Genomic DNA, 22,654 nt, shown 5'->3' with positions numbered 1-22,654 from the left:
ACCTTTAACCCATTGATCCTGCATCCCTCCCAGGACAACCTCGGATTAGTTTCATCTTTGATGTCTCTCCATCAGCACGGTGTGGCCTGCGATACGTATGTTGTTGTGTGCCCTGACTCTATAGGCAAAAACTGATTTTAAACGATCTGTATTAGTACAACACACATCATCCACGTGGCAACATTCATGAACGCAGCCTACCTCTCGCTACACTGAGGCACACGCCCAAAGCTTGCATCTTAAAGGAGTTGACCAGCCTCAGCTTTGCATCCGCTGTTGATATACAACCAGCACGTGCCTTCATTAGTCCTCCGCGAAATGTCAGGTCTGGCTCCAACTCCCTCCGCTCTGTCCAATCTAGAGCTTTCCTCATTTCAATGTCTGGACCCTTCCCCCAAAGCCCTCAAGCAGCTTCGTATTTTTCTTCCTCTTGGCCTCTTTCCCAACATCCTTCCTTACAGAACTCCCTTCATTCAGCTTTCACCTCGGAGAATGTGCCCAACCCACATCTGGCATTTGCTGAATGTGCTTTAAATCAAAGTAAAACTAAAATATCCCTGGAATGTGAAAGAGTGTTCTGTCTCCCTTGTCAGCCTTGAGGCGTTTGTGAAAATGTCATATTCCTATGGTGAGGGCCAGTATCTCCATAAGATGACCCGCAAACTGGCACCCCATGTTTGTATCGACTCCCTAGGAACGGCGGAGGGATGAATCGAGCCCTGACCGACATATGAACTGGAGAGCTTCCAATCGCGAGCCGAGCGCCCCTGTCAGAGCAGCGCTCAGGCCAGACCCTCCCTAAATAATACACGGCATTTCGGAAAGCTTGGACTGGGGCCAGCCGCTGGCAAGAGATACCCCTATTCCTCACATGGCCGAGCGCATTAAAAAAATATCTGCGGCATATTCATATCAGATTGCCTGCCCCGCGGAATCGAATAAATAAATGACTTCGCTTCGTTGCCACGCGTGTTCCCTGCGCCGGTGACGGTGGGGGAAATGATTGCCTGCCCGGCGTGCGTGTGCGCGCGCGCTTGGGGAAACTCTAGAATGGGTCGTTTGTCACACTTGTCTGCAATAGGAGTCCTTGAACCGGAGCCAACCCAGCCCCGTCAACCCCCGCAGCTCCCACTCGCTCACCTCCACGCCGTGTGGCTGTCCCCACTCTCAGTTCGAGACCGTTTCCAATCGCGACCTGGGCGCCGCTTGAAACGATGGGTAAAGTTTATTAGATTTCCCCCCCCCCTCCTCCACCCACACCTCTCACCGCCGCCCACCGCCTCTGTGCACCCAGCAGCATGCACCCCGCTCATGGTGCCGAAGTGAGAGTGAGAGATTGTGGGGAGAGGGGTGGGCTAAGTCTGGTTTACACGTTCGTGACCCGTGCGAGAGAGCTGCTCATGAACGATGCAATGAAGAGTCCTGTGGACGGCAAAAAAAACATTGACGAAGAAAACAGAAACAGGTAACACCACAGGTACCCGATTGTCAAAGCTGTGCATGGCGGGGTAAAGTGTGGGTACACCCAGATCTTCCTAGCCAGACGTCCGGTTAGCGTGGAAAGAGTAGACCAAACATCCGCAGGTTGAGGTTCTTCTGCCAGCAGTTGCAGCGCTTCGACGTTACCCTCTTTGACTTAGAAACGAGGGCAATACTTACCACACGGTGCCCTTGTCATCTGCACGTTCGTGCGTGCATGGCAATCGGTTGCATTCGTTACTCTCTAACATTCCGCCGGAAATGTTTACCGGATCCTGACATTCGGAAACCGGTAATCGGTTCCGAAAAGAGTTGAACCGTTTTGTTTGCGGTTATCGTTGAACAGGCCTCGTTAGAATCCAGACATCTGCCGATGATTGCCGGGCACTCGTGGCAATGCACGCCTGTAGTCCAGGGTTGGTGGGTCGCAAAAATTCGTGAAGCTCACTGCGCTTGGACATTGCGGTTGGCATCGCATGACGAGCCCGTGAATGGCAGTTACAGCAAGTTTATTGAGTGTTAATGGTGGGAACCTCCTGGTTACACACCAGCCCACATGGGATTATTGTTTCCGTCCGTCCATCGTGCAGGGAGGGGCTGGGTGGGGAGGGAGGGGCTGGGTGGGAAGGGGAGCAGCTGGGTGGGGAGGATGGGGAGGAGCTGGGTGGGGAGGGTGGGGAGGGTGGGGCTGGGTGGGGGGTGGGAGGGGTGGGGCTGGGTGGGGAGGGGCTGGTCACCCCATGGTGCCCTTATAAAACTCAACGTTTAACCTACTCACGCCGGCTTGTGCCCGCCCTCACAGTCGGGCATATTTGCGGAATACACCACGCCGCCGTTGACCCTGGCCATTGACCGAGCAACCCAACGTTCCTACCAGCTCCCTCCGCAGGAATGTGTTAATCTCCACAAGGCAAGTTAGTTTTCTCCCACGTGCATATAACGCAACGGTGCAATTCTCATTGATGGAGTTGGCCAAACATCTAAATAGAGGACCGCAGAGCTTGGGTAATTGTTACCACCTATTCAGGCGGCCTCTCTCCTTGTCGGCATTAAAAAATGAAACGACTGCATTTTAAGATGAAATTTGCACGAGTGACATATAAAATACAATTAAATATTGACTGAAAGCTTTCGTGACTGCAGGAATTCATATTCTTTGGGTCTTTCGGTAAAGCCACGTAGATATAAAAATAAATAGTAAAAAAATATCACGACGTTTCGATCGCAACACAAGCAATCGTCATCAAATAGTCTAATTAACCCAGCGGTCGGTTACATAAAACACCGTAATCCATATTTTTTCCATCACTTCATTTATTTACTGTAATGATATTGCTCTGTCAGATCGCAAATCAAGGATTCATTGGTTTTTGGGGTGATTTTTTGCAACAAACCAGAAGTTTTATGAATTAATGGCTTCAGCCAGGTCACTTACAACTGCACTACAGAAACAAACGTCCATTAGTTGTTCTTCACTGAATTCAGGGTAGCACGACTACGCTGGCGAGCGTCTAAAACGATGTTGTACGACGGCATGTGGGTGGGCAGCAGCTAGTTGGAGCAGAGCGTGAGGGATCGCCGCCCTGACCTGGGTGAGTGGAGCCCAAATGCATTCATTCACGAGGTGGCGCTCTTTTGGGACCACTGCTCGACATGGCAGGATGCCCTTGCTGATGCGCTTCGTAACAGAGGCTGCAATGGGTCCAGTGCAATCGTTAGGGGTGTAAGGAGGCGTCGACTAAACGATTGATTGCTGTTTTCAACCTCATGATACATCAACTTGCGTGTGTCTGAATCTTTTTTTGTTGTGGTTTATATATTTTGCCGGTGAACCCCCTCCAATTCATAGTGGCTGCTAAATTCACCCTGATGTTAAAAAAAAAACATATCTTACTAGATTTGAAGCTTTCGTGAGTGCAGGAATTACTCTTTGGTTGTTTCGGTAAAGTTACGTAGAAAGAAATTAAATAAAATAATAATAGAATACGACGTTTCGATTGCAACACAAGCAACCATCATCAGGTACAAATGAATGAGAAAACAAACATAGTAAACTTAGAGATATAATGCAATACAACACAGAGAGTCGGTCAACACAACAGTCAACACCCTACCTGGTTGATTTCGTTCTTCCAAAGATTGCTAAATTTGAGAGAGAGACAAAACATAGACACGGAGACACACAGACAGACACACAAGCAGAGAGAGACACACAAGCAGAGAGAGACACACAGAGACACAGAGAGAGAGAGAGAGACACACACACACACACATATATTATTTATTTAATTTCTTTCTACGTGACTTCACCGAAACAACCAAAGAGTAGAACATATCTTCTTGACTTTGCATAGTGACATTGCATCCACCGCTAAAGATTGTGCTCTCCTCGTTGAAGCTCCGCTAAGCTAATGGGCACCACGCGGAGCATCATGGCCCTTGATCGGATATTAGAGCGCATTCTTAAGTGCAGCTATTCGATGATTACGGCCCTAATTAGCAGTAAATGGCAAGCATCTGTTAGTTTCGCTCTTCAAATCAGCCTCCACAGCTCCGACGGCTTGCACGGCATGCCAGCAGCGCACAGTGTGCTGCTGTACAGTCTGAAACAACGTGTTTGGTGACGACGCTGCTGCGTTGGCAGCGGTGCACAAGCAAGAAAGAACAACACACCCAGCACACTTGTCATAACGCTGTCTTAAAAGGAAAATTGTTTAATAAGCAAAATTTCGGGTAAAGGTCCCCTCTATCAGCTATGCAACGTCACCTATTGTATGTGTTCCCTCTCAAGGCAGGATTATTGATGGATGTGTTGGCATATTCTGTTACGGAACAGCGTTGTGTGCTGCGACAGAGCTCAATATAAACACTGCATAGCAAGATTGATGATTGAAGGATCCGAGGCGAAATACCTGCCAGGCAAGCATGGGCAGCAGGGGAGTTCGATGGTTACACTCGTGCCTCGGAAAGAAGAGCCTGGGCTCGATTCCTGACTCGGATGCCTTTCTGTGTGAGAGTTTTGATGTTAACTACCTCGCCTAGGTATACAGGAGGTTGTGGGTTCGATCCTGACCCTGACGCCTGCTGTATAATTGGAGTCTGCGTGTTATCCCCGTGGTCGTGTGGATTTTTCTCCGGGTCCTCCGGTTTTCCCTTCCACATTTATGAAACGCCCGTTTAGAGTAGTTGGCTGCTATAAATTTCCACATGATAAGCCACGCCACTGAGATATCATTTGTGGCCAGGTCGCTTCTGGAAAATAGTTATATACCTCAGTGGGCCTTACCTGGTAAAATAATAATAATAGTAGTTAAATAGTTGATGTTATCCCCCTGTTCTGCATGAGTTTCGTCCGAGTTCTCTGGTTTCCTCCCATAGCTTGCCTAGGTTATTGCAACAACAACATTAAATGTAACTGGTATTGACCAAACATCTCAATGCTGCAAGTTACTCAACCGGGATTTACGCAGCAGCAGCAGCAACATCACCAACGCTTGGCAGGACGCTCCTGCAAAAGAGGTCTGTGAGACTGAGCGAAGCTTCTCTGGGCATACAGGGGCTGGGTCACAATCAGAATGCCTCTTTGAGTCGTTCCGCCGTGCGATTTCGGCAATTATAGGAAAAAATAGTATTTGCTCGGTGTCAATACCAATAGCACCGTCGAGATTAATTGTCGAAGGCCGTAATGACGCGGTGGCGACGGCGGTGTTTAGCCAGAGTTTTAACTCGCGCTCTCTCGATCCGCGTCTGTACACGAGCACGATTCTGTATTCCTCGAGCATTCACGACGTGATGGACAATTTATATTCTCGTGACAGCTCAAATAACCACCGTGCGGTTTTGCCCGCTCACGGTGTGTTTCTCGTTGCGCGTGTGTGGGCACGTGTGTGTTTGTGTGTGTGGGCACGTGTGTGGGCACGTGTGTGTGGGCACGTGTGTGTGGGCACGTGTGTGTGTGCACGTGTGTGTGTGCACGTGTGTGTGTTGGCCTACGTGTGTGTGCACGTGTGTGTGTGCACGTGTGTGTGGGCACGTGTGTGTTTGTGTGTGTGGGCACGTGTGTGTGTGTGTGTGGGCACGTGTGTGTGTGTGGGCACGTGTGTGTGTTGGCCTACGTGTGTGTGCACGTGTGTGTGTGCACGTGTGTGTGTGCACGTGTGTGTGTGCACGTGTGTGTGGGCACGTGTGTGTGTGTGCACGTGTGTGTGCACGTGTGTGTGCACGTATGTGTGGGCACGTGTGTGTGTACACGTGTGTGTGGGCACGTGTGTGTGTGCACGTGTGTGTGTGCACGTGGTAATTATAGGGACTGGAGCGTGCCACTAAGAGGTGGGGCCTTACCATCAGCCCCACCAAAACTAAGCACCTGCCTGGGTATTTTGTACCATCGGACACTCCACCCCCACAACTTCCAATTGGTGATGGGGCAGTAGTGGAGAGAGTGGAGAGTTTCCCATATGACCGGCTCCAGTTTAACAGCAGAGGTCTCACTCCGTATCAGTCGAGCGGCAATATCTTTTCATCGGTTGCGTAACAATGTGTGGAAGCTACCTGGTTTGTCGCTCCGAACGTAGCTTCAGGTCTTCTCGGCCACAGTCATTCCTCCCTTCTCTACGCTTGCGAAACGTGGACACCCCTAATGGAGCATCCCTAATGGAGTATCTTCGCCGGTTGGAGAAACATTTAGGCTGGCCTGCCCACGATCCATCCTGGGTTTAACCAGGCTGGATTGTGTGAGGAGCTCACAAATCCTTTAAAGATCTGGACAAAGTCCCATCGGTGAGCTCCTCTGGCAGGCAAGGCTGCGTTGGCTGGGTCATGTAGCCCGCATGCCCAGCCACCGCATACCTAAACAGCTTTTGTTCGGTCGGATCGAGGGGGCTAAACGGGCGCGGCACGGGCTACAGAGGAGATGGAGTGATGTGGTACAGGAGGACGTGGTGCTGAGTGGACTTGCCGATGACTGGTACCAGCGGTGTCAAGATCGGCCTCTGTGGAGGAGGCTCGTGAAGGACGCTATTGGGCTGTTGGAGGCAGTCGCCCTCCAACAACAACGGAGGGCGGAGGAGCGACGCTCACAGCAACGAGCGGAGCGCCGGGTGGCTAAAGCACAGCAAATTGGTACAGTAGGGGGCATAGGTGGTGCATCAGCCAGTCATCTCGGTCATCTCGGTCAGTCGACCCGTGGCACCTGGGTCTGCCCCTGTGACCTCCTGCCAGCGGGCATTCGACACTTCACGTGGCCTCAAGGTGCACATGGCCTGGCACAAGCGTCGTGGTGACGTCAGCGCCACTTAGTGGCGAATGGCGGTTGTTGTTGTTGTGTGCACGTGTGTGTGGGCACGTGTGTGTGGGCACGTGTGTGTGGGCACGAGCAACAACAGTGGTATAGGGGGGGAGTGGTAGAGTAGCGGTGAGCGCGCTGCACTACGAACCCGGTGAGCCGAGTTCGAATCCTGCTCATGGCCAACGCAAGTGACGATTATCTGAACCGGTCCTAGGCCCCCCCACCCCTTAGGTCAGCTCAGCCTCAAATGAGTACCTGGTGTGGTGTGCAAACACCGCCACTGGGGAGACAAAGGCGGACGGCCATGGTGCTGGCCACCCACACCCTCGTGTACCGTGCCGGCCTTCATAGGTGCTCGCTTAACAGCAACTTGCCGCAACACTCTGTTCATGCAGACGGGGGATCTCTTGTCTTTGTCGTGCAGGCACGTGGTGGTGTGTGGACACATTACGTTGGAGAGCGTCTCCAACTTCCTGAAGGATTTCCTGCACAAGGACCGCGATGACGTCAACGTGGAGATCCTCTTTCTGCACAGGTGAGCAATGCCGCCTACCCCCCCCGCCGCCCCTTCTGCCCCCCCCCCCACTTCCTCTCCCGTGCCCTCCTCGTGCATTAAACAGCAGCAGTGGCAGCCGCCGTGACCTCGTGCGTGTTGGTTTCCCATACCTGTCAACCCCTTATCAGTGCCTTACCTTATTACAGACCAATTCAGACCTTATTGGTCACCCCGTGTTCCTTATACATCTCAACGTTCATCTTACAAAGTCCCATCACAACGGAGAAGCACAAACAAATAGACACAAACATTTTCCCGTATTGAAACGGATGTACGCCGTATGGACCTGAAAACTCAATTCACCGTATGGGTTGACAGGTTTCCGTTCGTGTCTCCCAAGCAGTGATGCTGCCAAAGAAACGGTGGCTTTTGTCGGGAGGAGGGAAGTCGCTTGATTGGTTGCTGCACCTCCCCCCCACACCCCCCCCCCCAGTGGATACATTCTGGCTTTAGCTCTTGTTATAATTTCATCTGGGGACGCTCCGTACAGTTTTCAGCTCGCTCTCGTCCAGAGAGAGATAAGGTCTCAGACAAGCGGGGAGGCGGCCACTCGATGAGCCGGTGCCAAACAAAAATTGCCCAGGTTCTGCGTTCCTCTCTATATTAAGGCGTTATTGGTCAGGTAATGTGTTTACACACGGGAGGAAAACGGAGCACGCGGAGAAATCCCACAGCGTGCGAACGGGAAGCTCCATTTCACACAAACGGAACAGGTGGGGAGTCCACATTTTTTTGCTGTACTGCATTCTTCTGGCAAGTCAGGGTATTGACACCTTGAGACCCACAGGAAGGGAGTCGATCAAACTCTGTGCTAGCCGCCAACCCTCGCACCCCCCCCCCCCCCCCCCAGTGCTGGATTACAAGCATGCGCCACCGCCTGCCTGTCTGATGGCTGGCGCAGTAAGCGCGCATTTAAATCCCAGTCGAGGTTTGTCTCAGCCCTTCACACCTCCTCCAGAATAAGATGAAGAGGGTATGGGAAGTCAACAGAAGCTACTTCTTATGAGAGACTGGTCCCTGCCATTATATTGCGGTTTTGAAATCAATTGTCCAGGTCTACTGGTGGGGGTGACCACTGCCCAATATTTTATTTGAGCAGCGAGATACTCTTTGATAATGACATTTGGTATGAGCCTGGCAGGCAGGGACCAACATCACCATACGTTGTACAGTGTTCCCTTTATATAAAGGAAAATTATTTATGTAAAAACTGGGGCTCTGCATTTTTTATGTAAAAAAAAATGCAGAACCCCCGTTGACCAAAACATCCAGATATTTTTTTATGTATTTTTCCTTCAGACCAAAACACGTTAAACTGTATTTTTGTGTGTGTAGGATCTCTGTAAAGAAAAAAACTAAGCATCAATACTCCCTAGAGTTTTACGAGGGTGTGAAATACTAATTGTGTGTTATCTTAACAAATATTCGGAATTCCTCACCTCACTGCCACCCTCGTAAACTAAACTCTTTTTATTTTACCAGGTAAGGCCCACTGAGCTATTAGCTTCTTTTGCAGAAGCGACCTGGCCACAAATGATCGCTCAACGAAGTGCCTTATCATGAGGAAATTTACAGCAGCCAAATACTCTAAACGCACGTTGATTTATGTGGAGGGAAAAACCGAAGGACCCGGAGAAAAATCCACATGACCATGGGGAGAACACGCAAACTCCAAATATACAACCACCATCAGAGTCGAGATCGAACCCACGACCTCCTGTATACCAGGCGAGGTAGTTAACATCTCGCCACCGTAACGTCGTGAAGTAACAGTTCAATGTAAGGCGGCGCTCACGATGATGGTGGTGGCGTGATGCTTTCGTTTTTTGTGTTCGTACGTTACCTGCCAATGCAGCCGCTTAAACGTTGGTTGATTTACCTCGTGGGTGCTGTGAAGAGGAAATAATTATCCTCACCTGGCGACTGGGCCGAAACTCATTTAAAGCTGTATAACGGGCATTGTTTTGGTGTTGAGGCACCACTGACAGCTTCGTGCAATCCATACAATATTTTCACCCAGCCAGCACATCACTGTACTTGTACCAGAGCTATAATCATGGCCATCGTGCTTCAGACACGGAACAAAATGTAACCCCCTGAGTGGCGTGAGGCTCTCCTGACGAAGATTTCAACAGGTCCCTTTCTTTTTAAAAGTCAGAGTCCCAGAGTCGACATGCTCACATTGGGGTGGCGCTCATCTCCATCGGCTGTTCTGAGCAAGTGGCAAAAATTCTACATTCTCATGGCAGGGCCAGTCCCTTTATCTCCTATATTTTAGTCATGTATCTAGGGCCCAACTTTACAGCCTTCAGTTCGCAACACATTTCGATATGTGTGGTAAGCCAATTACTGAAACTTTTACTGTTTTTTTAAGCACGCAATTATTGATTACGCAAAAAAATGATTTTAACCCTTGTGGGAACGAGGCCTGAGCTGCACCCTGCCATTGCAGGAACACTGCCCCAGTGCGGCCTGGGCCTGTCACTTCATGCCGGTAACACAAAGTATTATACTGGTAGGAACCTCCTGGTTACACCAGCCCACAGGGGATTATTGTGTCCGTCCGTCTGTCGTGCATCCAAAAATGGGAGGGGTGGGGCTGGGTGGAGAGGGGAGGGTGGGCAGGGGCTGGGTGGGGAGGGGTGGGGCTGGGTGGGGAGGGGCTGGTCACCCTGTGGTGCCCTTATAAAACTCAATGTTTAACCTACTCACGCCGGCTTGTGCCCGCCCTTACTGTCGGCCATATTTGCGGAATACACCACGCCGCCGTTGACCCTGGCCAGTGACCGAGCAACCCAACGTTCCTACCAGCTCCCTCCGCAGGAATGTGTTTTCCCGTGGCAGGGGCCAGTTTCTGTATAGGACGACATCCGATGTCTTTCCCATAGTAGTACTCATTTGGTTGACCCTGGAAAGACAGTGACCTCAGTCGGCCCTTGATTGGAGTTTGCTGCAGCACCGCCCGGCCAGGTGGGTGACGATAGACACTTTGCGGCATTGCCTCGCGAGTGCGTTACCCCGTGTCTTGTGACATCCTGTGCTGTTGTGCTTAAGTTTGCGAACTCATCTTTGAAAATATATAACTTGGCCACAGGCGAAGAAGAGGGAGGAGATATTTAATGTGGCGCAGTTATCGACCTATGCTGTTGAGAGTCGGGTTGAATCGCCCCTTATTCACCCGGCGCTTGGGGGAGACCCTCAGTGTGTCTGTGGAAGCTTCACCCATTCCGAGAGCAGTCACTGGGTCTGTGATAAACAGCTATGGAAGGGAAAACGGTTCTGTCCTTCGCGTGCTCGCCATCGATTAGCACTCACGGGAAATGTGAATCAACTCGCCCTCCCTTCTCCCCGACGCTCCACACCTCCCATTGTGAGCACAACAGAGGCAGAGGCTCATTGTCATTCTGTACGAGTATCCTGTCCCCTGGTCCCATTTGGTGCAATTCTCCACCCGCCACTTTACAAGCTCCTTTCTCTTCACCAAAATGGAAACATTCGTCCGATCTTCGTGGAGCGACGATCTCAAACACGCGCCGTGGCGTCGAGCCTGCCGATACAGCGCGAGCGCACTCGGTGTGTCGATGGCGTCTGTTCGCCTAATCCCATGGTGCCCTTGTCCTTGGGTAGCAACAGTGGCGCTCGGCAATCCACGAAGAAACAAAGTTGCCCAACATTATCACCTTGGGCAAAGCTTCTCCTCACACAATTCGATTTGTGCTATCACCTCTTGTTTGATAAAACAGCAGATAACGATTTTTTTCCATTCCCTTCATCAGCACCGTTGCAGTTTTGCACCAAAATAGTTTTTTTGTTAATCAAAGTCGAAGGATGAAACTGCATGCCCTTAATAATTGGAAACACTCACAAGTCCCACGTGTGACCCCTTATTTTAAGCGTAATTAATTCGGGAGTGAGGGGAGACAGCCTTGCAGAGCTCCCTGCGATGTGAGCATCTCGTCCTTGCAGGGAACAACGCCCGCCAGGTGACAACCGCGGAACTGCCGCTGCCGTCACTTCCACTGCCCTCTCAGCACCAAGCAGTGCCTCATGCTCCACAGCGATTGGCTCACAGTTAGACATCTGATGCACGGGTTGCATAAATTAATAACCAGATTAAAGGATGATTTCGCGCAGTCGTTAGTGAACAGGCCATGACAATTTATCACCTGCTTCAAAGACAATTGGCTGCCTTGTTTTGAATCCATAGTTACCCAGCGACCTCTAGTGAGCATCCGACTTCCCATAAATCATAGAGCCAGTTATGGAAAAAAAGCTGTCTCCTGTCCAAAGACAACAGAGCACACAACCATTCTTCAGAATAAACATCACAGACTTCTGCCAATGTATTTTACAGTCTTCATTTATCTTCTCCGTAGACTCTGCTCTCCGACGGCACAGAAGTGTCTACCTCACTGCCGCTGACATTTAGCGTACGACCAAATTAAACGAAATCACCCATTTTTATTTTATTTTCTCAAACAAATACTTGCGATCGCGGTTTCGGCATCACGCCATGAGATGTGTCATGGAGCAATGTATGCAGAAGAAGTGGAGCTTATTTCATGAGGACTTTTTATCTCAGGAGGACTTCTTATCTCATGAGGACTTCTTCCATAAAGATCCTTCCAGTGACCTTGTTAAACCTTTACACAGTAGGGGGGCCATGCTTCTCCATGCACTCTGCCTATGAGATCTTGGGTTTCATGACAGTCACGCAAATGCATTAAACATCCTCTCTGTCCGCGAGGATAACGCTCTCGAAAATGCTCGCGAATTGCAGAAACCTCGTTCCAATGGGGAAAAATTGGGGTTACCTTCTTGGTACGAGTGAACATGGGGGGGGGGGGGGGGGAATGGTAAATGTTTAATAACAATGACCATAATAAATAAGGAATAAATTATGGAGAGCAATGTGTTTTTGTATTACCTTTGTTGATGATGATGATGATGATTTGACGACATTGCATTTCGCGTTATTTTTCATGGATCTCACAGTCAACTCGTTTATGTCAAAATGTATAAACAAGTCGACTGTAAGTGCGTATAAAGTAAAAATGCACAACAGCGAGTTCAGAGCGGGATTGCTGTGAGCCTGAGGTCAAAGCGGGGTAGCCAAGGTGTTGTGCCTAATCTTCGCAGACAGTTTAAAATGTAACAAAATTCTGCGCGCATCTCCCCGCTGTTGCTGGTCTGGCGCTACGTACACTCACGAATACAGGAGTCAGGCGGATCAGGAGATAGGGAAACACATTCCTGCGGAGGGAGCTGGTAGGAACGTTGGGTTGCTCGTTCAATGGCTAGGGTCAACGGCGGCGTGGTGTATTCCGCAAATATGGCCGAATGTGAGGGCGGGCACAAGCCGGCGTGAGTAGGTTAAACGTTGAGTTTTATAAGGGCACCACGGGGTGACCAGCCCCTCCCCACCCTCCCCACCCAGCCCCACTCTCCCCACCCAGCCCCTCCCCACCCTCCCCTCCCACCCAGCCCCTCCTTCCCCACCCAGCCCCTCTCCACCCTCCCCTCTCCACCCAGCCCCACCCCTCCCATTTTTGGATGCACGACGGATGGACGGACACAATAATCCCCTGTGGGCTGGTGGAACCAGGAGGTTCCTACCAGTATTAGTATTCATTTAGGAGGGGTATACTGTAGTTCGAATTGTTATAGCTGGAATTCACATAAACTAAGGGTTTAATGTGGATTTTTTTTAATAACTTCTCATTGGACATAACGTAACGTTCTAACAAGTCGAAAGAAAAGTGCTCATTCTGAGATGTGAAATAAACAACGTGGTCGAATCGCACCAGACTCGTCGAACTCCGACATCAGAGCACAGACGTTTGACAAGTCGTCTTGCGAGATAATGAGACCCCAGCGTGGGCGAACATTGCGACTTTGGGACCATTAATAACGTACGGCTACAACCCTGAACAAGATGAGAGCATTCAGGCTGGGCGATCCGTTATTAAACACCAGACTTGTCAATAACAGTGCCAACACGTTTAAATGGAGAATTGTGCATGATTGCTCCATCAGTCGTGGGGAGAACAAAGGTATTATTTTAAATCTTAAATACGTAATTGCTAGTTAAATGTTTTACTTTATTTGAACATTCTAATTTTTGACCAGGCAGTGCTTGTCTAAATTTTCAGAGTTGACTCTCCAATCCGTTTGAGCTCTGCATCCTTAACCCCACCCTGTACGATTTGTGTTTGTGCCCCCACAAACAATTAACGCGCAGAAGTTAAACAATTGTGAGGTGGTCGCGTTGCTTCGGGAGACGCTGCTGCCTTGGCAAACCACTCGCCAGCGACTGCCTCCATCCAATTTCGATTGAAAGCTTTCGTGACTGCAGGGATTCATCTTCTTGGTTCTTTCGGTAAAGTCACGTAGAAGGGAAATAATAAAGTAATAAAAATGAAACATAATGCCTCCATCGACTCGCATTTCCCCCGGTGTCCCTCCGCTCCAGAAAAAAAAAACATGGGAGATTGAGGTGGCCACGTGGCACATGCAGGAGATGCTCATCCTGAAGGCAGAAAGCCAACGCCGCTGCATTGGAATCGAAGTTTGAGCAGCCCGCGGTTACTCCAATTAACTCTTTTAAAAATGTTTGGCATTTTACCAGGTAAGGCCTACTGAGATATATAGCTCTTGTACCCAGAGAAGCCTCGCTCAGCCTCACAGACCTCGTTTTCAGAGGGGTCCTGCCAAGCGTTGGTGATGCTGTGCATACTCTGGGTTGAGTAACCTACAGGTCATTAAGCAGCATTGAAGTGTTTTTTTGCAATAGCACAAGCAAGCTAGAGGAGGAAACCAGAGAACATGGAGGAAATTCACGCAGAACAGGGGAAAACATAAACTATTTAACTACTACTATTTTTATTTCAACAAGTAAGGCCCACTGAGCTTTTTTGCTCTTTTTCAGAAGCGACCTGGCCACAAATGATAGCTCAATGAAGTGGCTTATGATGTGGAAATCTATAGCAGCCAAATACTCTAACCAGTTGCATGTACATCTGCAGAATGTGAAGAACCAGTTGCATCTACATTTGCAAAACATGAAGAACCAGTGGCATCTACATCTGTAGAACGTGAAGAACCAATTGCATCTACCTCTGTAGAACATGAAGAACCAGTGGCATCTAAATCTGTAGAACATGAAGAACCAGTGGCATCTAAATCTGTAGAACATGAAGAACCAGTGGCATCTACATCTGCAGAACATGAAGAACCAGTGGAATCTACATCTACAGGAAATTATACAACTTTTAACGCCATTCTCCGTGTTTAGTGTACACGCCGTACAACATGTTTGGAATCGGAGTAAAGTTGGACTTACGAACAAATCTACTTACCAACAGACCTCTGTAACCTAAATTGTTCGTAAGTGGAGGAGTCCCTATATATTGTTTTTAATTGAGGTATACACACGAGTCCGGTAGGGATTTCCGGGGGAGGGGGGGGGGCAGAAAAACCGCGAGGGGAAGGGGGAGCCTTCAAGCGCTTGTACAAAGTCTAGGGATGGGGAGAACAAGCTGCTTACACCACCGGTGTCTTCGGAGAATGTCAAAGCCGGGCGACGAGGCGTTTATTCAGGACGTGCACCGTTGTTCCACTCTGCTCGCCAGCGTTCTTGCGGATCGGGGTGAGATTCTTGGACGATGACCAGTAGCAGTGCGATCCAAGGAGGGTGGTTGGGACTTAAGTGCTTTTATGACAAACGAGCATGACAGATTTTGTCAATTTTATTGAGAGCAAATGTGAATTGCAAAACGGAGAGAAAATGGGCAAAGCTATTTATATATATTATTTATCGTTTTACCACAGAAAGCACCGTCTCACTAGGATTGAATTTGATGAAATGTGATTTCTTGTGCATCCAAGTTAAGCAAACCAAAGCACACTCAATTTGTTAACACCAGCTGCGATGTAACAGCTGTCACTACCCAGCAATGTAAGTCTGTCTCCTGGATTTGGCACTGTGTCCTCCCCCCTGACCTTTACCAGTCCCATTTATACTTGCTGGCATGTCTCTCAGTAGAGCAGCACGACTCATGGAATGTGAGGCTGTGGGTTGAAATTATTGTCCAGAGTCAACTCAGGCCATCATCAATCATCATTAATCATCCATCAGTCATCTAGCATCATTGTGGAATCAGTAAAACATGTTTTTATTCGGTGCAATTGTGAACAATAGTCGTATCAGACAGTAGTACATCTAATCTGCATAATCATTGGTTCACTGCCAGATGAAGTTGCCTTGCTCGATTCGGAAGTTGACCTCTAACTAACAACGCACCTGACCTTCCCACCACATTTGAGTACATTTATTGTTACTATTATTGTTTTTTATATCTTGTTTGCACTGTCTCCTTCGTATCGTTCGTTCGTCTCATTATTTCCATCTCTTCTCGTGTATCCAATCCGCCGAATAGTAATATCTGTGCACGGTTTGCGTGACTCGTAAACAGTTGCTTCTCACACACGCGATTGGACGCGTGTGCATTGTGAGCGTGACAGCGGATTTTAATCTGTGAATCGTTCAGCGTCCGCGTGGGAAGTCAGCAGCGGTTGACGTGTGGGATCCCAGTTCCCCACCTGCAAAATCTGGAATTCCCTCCAATGCAGTCAGAATCGCGACTGGAAATGAGCACCACAACATATTTGCTTGAGCAACAAAGCCATCTATCCTGAGCAACAAAGCTATCTATCTGACAAAGCTATATTTCCGTGCACAGTGTACTCTGCCGTGGTGCAGTGGTTGGCACACTGCACTTGCAATCCAGAGGTCGCTGGGCTCCATTCTCCTTTCTGGCAAATATAAACAGGTACACCACAGTTAGCAGATCGCATTGGCCAGTGTGGAAGAGTAGGCCAGTTACCCTCTAGAGGGGGGGCTCTTTAGAGCACCCTCTAAGTGGAGGCTTTTTTTTAATACCAATAATGCTGTGAGGAAGCAATTGCAAGTCTGTGCCTTTATTTTTTTTACAGCGTACGGTAATGCATCATACATAACTATATATGTACTGGATAAATTTGCACATCTGTGGGTGTCACATCTTGCAGTCCAGTGTGCCTTCGCGGTTAGAATATATTATTAATATTCATTGGGAAGGGATCTTTTTATGGTAAATAATGTCTATAATGCAAGCATTGCTCCGCTGTTGTAAAGGCATAAATAAAAAAAAGAAAGATGTTCTTATCAGTGCCGGAGAATTGACCGTGGAAAATTGCACACGCACTAATCTGACCAACACTGCGAGCAATTTCCTTCTCCTGGAGTTCCGCACACTCTCTCTCTCTTCGTATGGACCTTTCTAGTGCCTCGACATGATAAGGTTTTTTTTTTACTGCAGCAGTGAAATTGCTTGCTACCCAATCATCAGAATTATTTCTAGTTTTTTTTTTTTACAAGTCGACCACTTTCATATAAAAAATAAATTATATAATTGACGGTCTTATTTTGGAGAAAGAGGGGGGGTAGGGTTGCCGTCGTGATGTATTAATCACTCGAATCCATATAGGCTCATGACGGCTTGAGAAGAAATATGCCCCTGTGCTGTAAGCTCTCTCAGCCGAGCGAGGCAAAGAAATTGAGTTAACCATTGTAGGCTCTCAAGCTCGCCAGAGGATCCAGGGACCTTTTGGTGGCTTAAGGAAACTTCCACGTTCGGCTTCTTTGCAGGTTTGGATTCATGTAAGCGTTAAGTCGAGTCAGAGTGTATCCAGCTTAAACCAGCTCTCCAGCAATGTCCCTCCTGAGCCAGCGGTGGAAATTCGTCATCCCTGTGACGGGGGCCGCTTTTTGAATTCTCACAACAACGGTGCTCATCTCCGTTGGCCCGAGCGATGACGATGGGCCGAGCCAACTGTGGGCGTGGGACACTCTGTCACGGCGTCACCTGGACGGACAGCGATGGCGCGGTGTGGAGAGAACGGTTCAACCTGGTTAATGGCTCTCCAGGGCATGTTGTGCTTTTTAAATGTAACTGTTGTATAACTTCAGTACTTGTGCTTTGTGGGGAAAGTGATACGTTTTAGGGGGAAAAAATGTGAAATGTTACTCTGCACGTTTCGTCTGCCTGCGCATTCCGAACAATTTAAAAAAAATATATTTGATCAGGTAAGGCCCACTGAGCGATGTAGCTCTTTTTCAGAAGCGATTTGCCCAGAAGTGATAGCTCAACAAAGCGGCTTATCACGTGGAAATGCATCGCAGCCAAATACTCTCAAGGCATGTTTCTTTATGTGGAAGGAAAAACCGGAGGACCCGGAGAAAAATCCACGTGAGCACGGGTGGAACATACAAACTCCAAATATACAGCATGCGTCAAGGTCGGGATTGAACCCACGACCTCCTGTATACCAGGCAAGTTAGTTAACATCTCCTAGCCACCGTTGCACCCCCATTCACGACTAATTGAAGCAAGATGTCACTACCTGAAATGTCCTCTCACTGCAGTGAACAGTCTCCCTGAATCCAATCATCTTTATGTGAGCAGGTGACACGAATGTGGTGGCATGTGGGGCTTTGGTCTGGTCTTAACACGAATAATTAATCCTGTTACCCAAACCCTCTTGAGCTGGACGTCTTTGCTCGTGCAATTTGGTGCCGATTTATAGAATCCCTCCCTGTTTCCTTGCCGGAGACACACTGGCCGATGTTCCTGGTGCTTAACGCGGCCTCAAGAGCTGAGCGGCGCGTTCCTAAATGCACTCCTCGTTTATTATCGTTACCCAGCAGGGTCCCGAATCGCTTGCCACCGCGATGCATCACCAATTTAGAGAGGGTCACCCCGCGTTAAGTGGCAGAGACGTACTGTGCTGCTCCTGCCGTAAGTGCATAGATTGGCCGCGGCAGCCACGGAGTTCGCAAGGCGTACGCCCGGCAGGCTGGGCGTGCAGGCGCCGTGCACGCTGCAGCGTGTGCATGCGCACGTGCGGGCGGGGCCTGCTTGTCCGTGCGCTCCTTAGCGAGGTCACGGGGGTCGCAGAAGTTTGAGAGGGCCACGATCCTTCAGGCCAATGACACAGAACCCCCCCCCCCCAACCCCTCCTCCCTTGTGCCACAGCATATCCCCGAACCTGGAGCTGGAGGCGCTGTTCCGCAGACACTTCACCCAGGTGGAGTTCTACCAGGGCTCGGTGCTCAACCCACTGGACCTGGCGCGCGTCAAGGTGAGGCCGTGGGGGGCAGCAGCGGCAGCAGCACACTCACCAACAACAACAACGATGACGACCGGCATTAGCCACTAAGTGGCGGCGACGTCACCACGGCGCCTGTGCCAGGCCGGGTGCACTGTGAGGCCACGTTACGTGTCGAAGGTTCGCTGCTGGCAGGAGGTTACGGGACAGTCACAGGTGCCATGGGTTGCCCGACTGAGATGACTAGCAGATGCACCAGCTGTGCCCTCTACTGTGCCAACTTACTGCACACTCAAAGACAAAGATCCCCTGTATAGCCTTAGTAGACTATTGGGGCAAGTGCTGTTAGTGAGCACCTATGAAGGCTGGCAAGACACACGAACAGGTGGGTGGCAAGCACCACGCCCGGCCGCCTTTATCTCCCTAGTTGTAATGTTTTTATATGCACTCCCAGGTACTTATTTGAGGCTGAGTCGACATAGGGGAGGCCCAGGACTAGTTCAGATAATTGTCACGAGTGTTGGCCATGAGTGGGAATCGAACTTGGGTATCCAGGTTCACTACACTACCACTCCCCACTACACTCAGCACAACAACAACCGCCATTCGCCACTAAGTGGCGGTGACATCACCACGATGCTTGTGCCAGGCCATGTGCACCTTGAGGCCACGTGAAGTGTCGAGCGCCCGCTGGCAGGAGGTCACGGGGCAGACCCAGGTGCCACGTGTCGACTGACACTCAGCACACACACACACCAGCATCATAATAACCGCACTCACTTATACGACATCACTTCCCTTACGTGGTAACATGTTCTTCAGCCATGTAACACCGCATCTTGGTTTGAAAAAGCTCTGGATCATACCCAAGATCACGCTAGCGAGATGTTATCTACCTCACCTGATATACAGGAGGTCGTGAGTTGATCCCGACCCTGATTGTCTGTATATTTGGAGTTTGCATGTGGATATTTCTCTGGGTCCTCTGGTTTTTCCCTCCACATTTAAAATCAACATGCGTTTAAGAGTACTGTATTTGGCTCTTGTACATTTCCACGTGAAAAGCCACTTAGTTGAACTATCATTTGTGGCCAGGTCGCTTCTAAAGATGAGCTACATAGTTCAGTGGGCACTATCTCGTAAAATAAAAAAATTGTTTTAGTTTATCACAGGAACAGCCATGGAATTCAACAGTGCTACACTGCCCTGCTAAACCACGTACATTTTCACATTGCAGTGCCTTACACAATCCTGTGTCTCTTCTCTGCTTCCAAATATATTCCAATCATGCACTTGGCGGCCTGTCGTCACACAAATGTGTTTTCACTTGCAGAGGAGAGTGCACCACCCTGTGTCTATGAATGGCCTTGGTTCAACTCGGCCCTGGAGGATAACATCGCTGCTTTAAGAAGCCTCCTTTTCCAACATGAGGGCCATACTTTTTTTTATATATGCCCTGCAAAGAGTGTTATTATTGAATGGCTTTTTATGCCCTTTGATTGAATTTAATAGAAATTTAGATTGATATTTTAACCCGTTTTTATAGTCGCTTCTCTGGGTTCCACCGTTAATCATTTGCCTGTTTCTATTTTGTCTTTGGTTTCCATTGTGTTCTGATTGGGTTTTTACTGGTATGTCAGTGTTTTACGTGAACATAATTTTTCATAATTGTTTACTGCTTTTAAGATGACTAATTTGAAAGGTGTTTTTTTAAAAACTGAGTTCATTATATGCATGTAAATCAAACCCGAGGGTTTTTTAACTCTCTGAACTGGAACAGGCTGCGCCAAAGTGAAATCCCACATTTCACCAGTTTTTGTTTCCAATGCCACCACTGTTACCCTGGCTGAGGCATCACCTCGCTGTACGTGAGAATCCAGATTCATCACGAGTGGACGATACCTAGATTCAAACCCAAAATCTCGGCAGTGTTGGCTCAGCTCTCTGATGCAGGATTAGCTCCCGGAGGCACCACCAACAATAACGACAACCGTCGTTGACCACCAAGTGGCGGTGACGCCACCATGGCGCTTGTGGCACGCTAGGTGCACTTTGAGGCCATGTGAAGTGTTGAAGGTTCGCTGGACGGGGGGCAGACCCAGATGTTACGGGTTGAATGACTGGAGAGAGTGGCAAATGCACCAACTGTGCCTCCTACTGTGCCACCTTGCTGTGGTTTAGCTGCCCGGCACTCCGCTCGTTGTTGTGAGTGTTGCTCCTCCACCCTCTGCTGTTGTTGGAGGGTGACTGCCACCAACTGCCCAGTAGTGTTCTTCACGAGCCTCCTCCACAGAGGCAGATCGTGACACTGCTGGTAGCAGTCAATGGCAAGTCCACTCAGGCTCCCCATCCTCCTGTACCACAGTAGCCCATCGTAGCTACCATCATGACCTTCAAATTAGAGCGAGGCATGGACTCACCTCTGCTACCCTCTGTGCAGATAGGTGAAATGAGGGATCTCATGTTCAATCAGGATGAGGAAGCCAAGGAGTTGCTCAACAGTAGAACCCCCAATGCATTGCACTGTCAAGTTAATATTCATTACTCAGCTAACTGAGGCCACGAGAGGTGATATTGCCTTGCGTTCATGAATAATGCAAGGGAATGGATTTAAACGAGCATTATTAAACTCATTCCACATGCCGAAATTGCAATGTTAGAAGTAATTTAGAGAATATAACAATTGTATTAGTGTGTGCGTGCATATGTTTTGGCACGCCATAGGCAAAATCACCTTTAAATCACTATTCTGCAGCAACCGATTGATTTTCTGGTTGTATTTACTTGAAACGGCTTTACGCAGGATTGATCCACTGGGGTGCTTGCGTTGGGTTCACAGCGACTAACATCAACCCACTCGCAAGAGAAGAACTGATTTTAAGAATGATTGATTGTCCACTTCAGGGGAAAATGTGCTCAAACGATATATGTTATTGATCTGTTGTGTGATTATAACTGGGATACCATTGTTAATTAATGCTCCTAATAAAAAAAGACCGTGGGATCTTTAATGGCAACAACATAGACGTGTTCTAACTTTAAAGTTACATTTTTGTGAGGGAAGTGTTTTTAGGCAGGAGCTCATGTGTTGGGACACTGTCAGAGCAAGCCTTGCTCCAGCTGAGGTAGAAACCACACGGAAATGTTGGACTATCAGCAACATTGTCTATCATTTCCTCTTGATCTTGATTACTCTTAAAGTGTGATAAAAAAAAAACTCATTCCATGTGACATAATTTGCTAAAATAGAATTTTTTTGCCAAAATTTCACTTCAAAATTCAAATTTGTCTCAAATGTATCTATTTTCGGTGGTGGTGTGTTGTGTGTGTGTTTGGCAATTATTCCATCTCCTGGTCCTACCTCCTCCTCCAGCCCACTTGGTTAGCCCACTGTGAGACTTGGCCGTACAATTTGCTACATTAAGAATATGTTGCTTGTGATGATGATGATGACGACATCACGTGATTGCATTTTGACTATTGTTTTTGTTGCTGTTATTCTTTGCACAGATTGAGGCAGCGGATGCCTGCATGATCATTGCGAATAAGTACTGCCCAGACCCTGATGCTGAGGATGCTTCGAACATCATGAGGTGGGCCTCTCACAGAGCACGGAGCGTCATGGGGAATGTATGTATGTGTGTATGTTGAACTTCTTTCGCACCGTACGTAGCCAACTGTGCTAATCGTAGGTGCAGGAGAAGGACAACAAACTAAACCCCAAAAAGCAGTTCGAAAGAAATTAGTTTTCAAACGAGATTATTTAATAGGGCAAGGCTCAAGTGGCTTCCTAACATCTGAAGGAAGAGCGTTCCAGACGGCCACAGAATCGCATCTGAAAGCCCACGACGCAGTGACTGTCTTTGTTCGATGGCCAGCCAAAAGCCGCTGCGAGGATGACCGGAGTTCATGCTCCTTGACGAGATCAGCAAGGTACTGTGGTTCATTTGTGGCAAGAACTTTGTGTGTAATGAGTGCAACCTTTCAATTTAAAGCTTTCATGACTGCAGGGATTCATCTTCTTGGTTCTTTCGGTAAAGTCACGTAGAAGGGAAATAATAAAATAACAAAAATAAAACATAATAAAATAATTCTCACGACGTTTCGGCCACAACGCAAGCAGCCGTCCTCAGGTGAAGAACAGGTCTGCGAGAGAAGAACAGGTCTGCGAGAGACCTGTTCTT

The 22,654-nt window shown here is 48.7% G+C and overlaps 1 protein-coding gene across 1 annotated transcript in view; it reads left to right on the top strand.

The window, feature by feature from the left end:
- LOC133341908 (calcium-activated potassium channel subunit alpha-1-like) overlaps positions 1-22,654 on the top strand; it is a 160,039-nt gene that overhangs the window by 83,135 nt on the left and 54,250 nt on the right. Inside the window, 3 exon segments of the mRNA XM_061550729.1 lie at positions 7,191-7,301; positions 18,398-18,503; positions 21,981-22,063. Coding sequence (XP_061406713.1) covers positions 7,191-7,301; positions 18,398-18,503; positions 21,981-22,063 — 300 coding nt within the window.

This window comes from Lethenteron reissneri, chromosome 12 (genome assembly GCF_015708825.2).
Source record: "Lethenteron reissneri isolate LAM-NWPU_2019-01 chromosome 12, ASM1570882v1, whole genome shotgun sequence".
Lineage (NCBI taxonomy): Eukaryota > Metazoa > Chordata > Hyperoartia > Petromyzontiformes > Petromyzontidae > Lethenteron > Lethenteron reissneri.
Note: the sequence above shows the minus strand (reverse complement) of the source record. Positions and strands in the feature narration are given on the sequence as shown.